Source organism: Sphaeroforma arctica (genome assembly GCF_001186125.1).
Source record: "Sphaeroforma arctica JP610 unplaced genomic scaffold supercont1.1223, whole genome shotgun sequence".
NCBI lineage: Eukaryota > Ichthyosporea > Ichthyophonida > Sphaeroforma > Sphaeroforma arctica.
Window position 1 is genome coordinate 14,593 of NW_014039335.1, and position 1,994 is coordinate 16,586.

The following is a 1,994-nucleotide window of genomic DNA, read 5'->3' on the forward strand; positions in this document are numbered from 1 at the left end:
ATATATATATATATATATATATATATATATATATACGTATATATATATATATATATATATATATATATATATATATATATATATATATATATATATATATATATATATATACATATACTGTATGTACACGTTTAAAATGCATTGAAGTGACACCCGCTCTTAGACGTGCCCAAGCTGTTATTGTATGATCAACAGTTTCCAATTTTCCCAAGACTTCAAATGACAATGTATAACGGTTTACTATATGACTCTGGTAACTACAAGCCATTCATCATAATGAGGCGGTGTCGATGGCATTCTACCATGTGCATTGATTGTTTAGATCTCCCACACCTATACAGCGTTTAATGATAAAACACTGTGCTGAGGCCACCCTCCACCGTCCACCCTCCATCGCATTCATTAGACGTTTAACGCAATACACTCTCCCCAGTGCATCGCCAGACCAAGTGAACGCCCAAGCACACTCTCGCGACACCACTCAGTTCTCTTCCTGCGGCACCCAGTCTTCGTTGCCACTGCTGTCGCTCTCACTGCCATCCTCATGCACAATCTTACGTTTTCGCTTGGCCTGGCTCTTCTTCGCGGGTGCTTTGGCCTTAGCTTTGGCTGTGGCTGTGGATGTCTTGTTGTCGTCTGCTGCGGTGAGGCGTAGTGTGCCATCTGCGTTCTTGTTGGTGAGCATGAGCTTCATCTGCTTGTCGTTTTTGTACCGTGCGAGTTCGATTTGCTGCCGAGCGATTGTTCAGAAAGATTGAACAGCCTTAACGTTAGTGTCAGAGTTTGGATGTGGCGTTATAGCCAGCTGATCTTTCATGAAGGGTTGCATATACCACTCCAGATTAAAGCCACATATGCACTGTTGAACGTTAATCACTGCAGTGCATGGTATTGGTTCAAGTGACCAGTACATACGCACCCGGAACTCGGGGGAGGGTGCCATTCTCACCATTCGTGACACACAAACCACAGCGAACTAGACTTTCAACAACGGCTGGTACCGAACACACACACACACACACACACATGCACACACACACACACACCCACCCACCACCCAGAACACCACACACACCACCACACACACACACACCTTGATCAGCTGAGACTTGGTGGCTTTCTTGGTGAACTTGACACCGTAGCTAGCGCACACAGCCTTGAGTTCGTCTACCTCCATGGTGGCCATGTTAGCCGGCAGGTCCTCCTGGTCCACTCCAGCAATCCCAGACGTGTCGTAGCTGCAGTGGGCAATGCACGTGACATGAGAACCGAAGCACAACAAGACACGCGCATCTGTGCAGGGTATGCGATTTGATTCCGATTTAGAACCCTAGAAACATGTGGCCCTAACACTTGGTATTCTGTTGTAGGTCAGGTCAGACAGCACAGACGAAATAGCATCGCAGTACAGGACTAGTGTTCTGCGACCTGTACATGTATGTCACTAGAAGACGCTCATGCATTATGCACGTGGCATTCACAGACGCTCAAGCACATCACCTTATGCCTCTTATACAGCCACGTGCATACAAAGACATGGCATGCACACATACCCCAGGTCATTGCTAATCAACACATGGCATACACACATACCCCAGGCCATTGCCTATCTACACATGTCATACACACATAACCCAGGTCAATACCAATCAACACATGGCATGCACACATACCCCAGGTCATTACCAATCAACACATGGTATACACACATACCCCAGGTCATTACCAATCAACACATGGCATGCACACATACCCCAGGTCAATGCCATTCAACACATGGCATGCACACATACCCCAGGCCATTGCCTGTCAACACATGTCATACACACATACCCCAGGTCTTTACCAATCGACACATGGCATGCACACATACCTCAGGTCAATGCCAATCAACACATGCTATGCACACATACCACAGGCCATTGCCTATCAACACATGGCATGCAAACATACCCCAGGTCTTTACCAATCAACACATGGCATGCGCATATACC

At 46.3% G+C, this 1,994-nt stretch overlaps 1 protein-coding gene across 1 annotated transcript; it reads right to left on the bottom strand.

The window, feature by feature from the left end:
- Positions 1-481: 481 nt before the first annotated feature.
- On the bottom strand, positions 482-730 carry SARC_10370 (hypothetical protein; the record flags this gene model as incomplete). Its single annotated transcript, XM_014295593.1, has 1 exon — positions 482-730. A coding segment is annotated over one exon (249 nt), but the record flags the coding sequence as incomplete, so codon positions are not given.
- Positions 731-1,994: the final 1,264 nt, after the last annotated feature.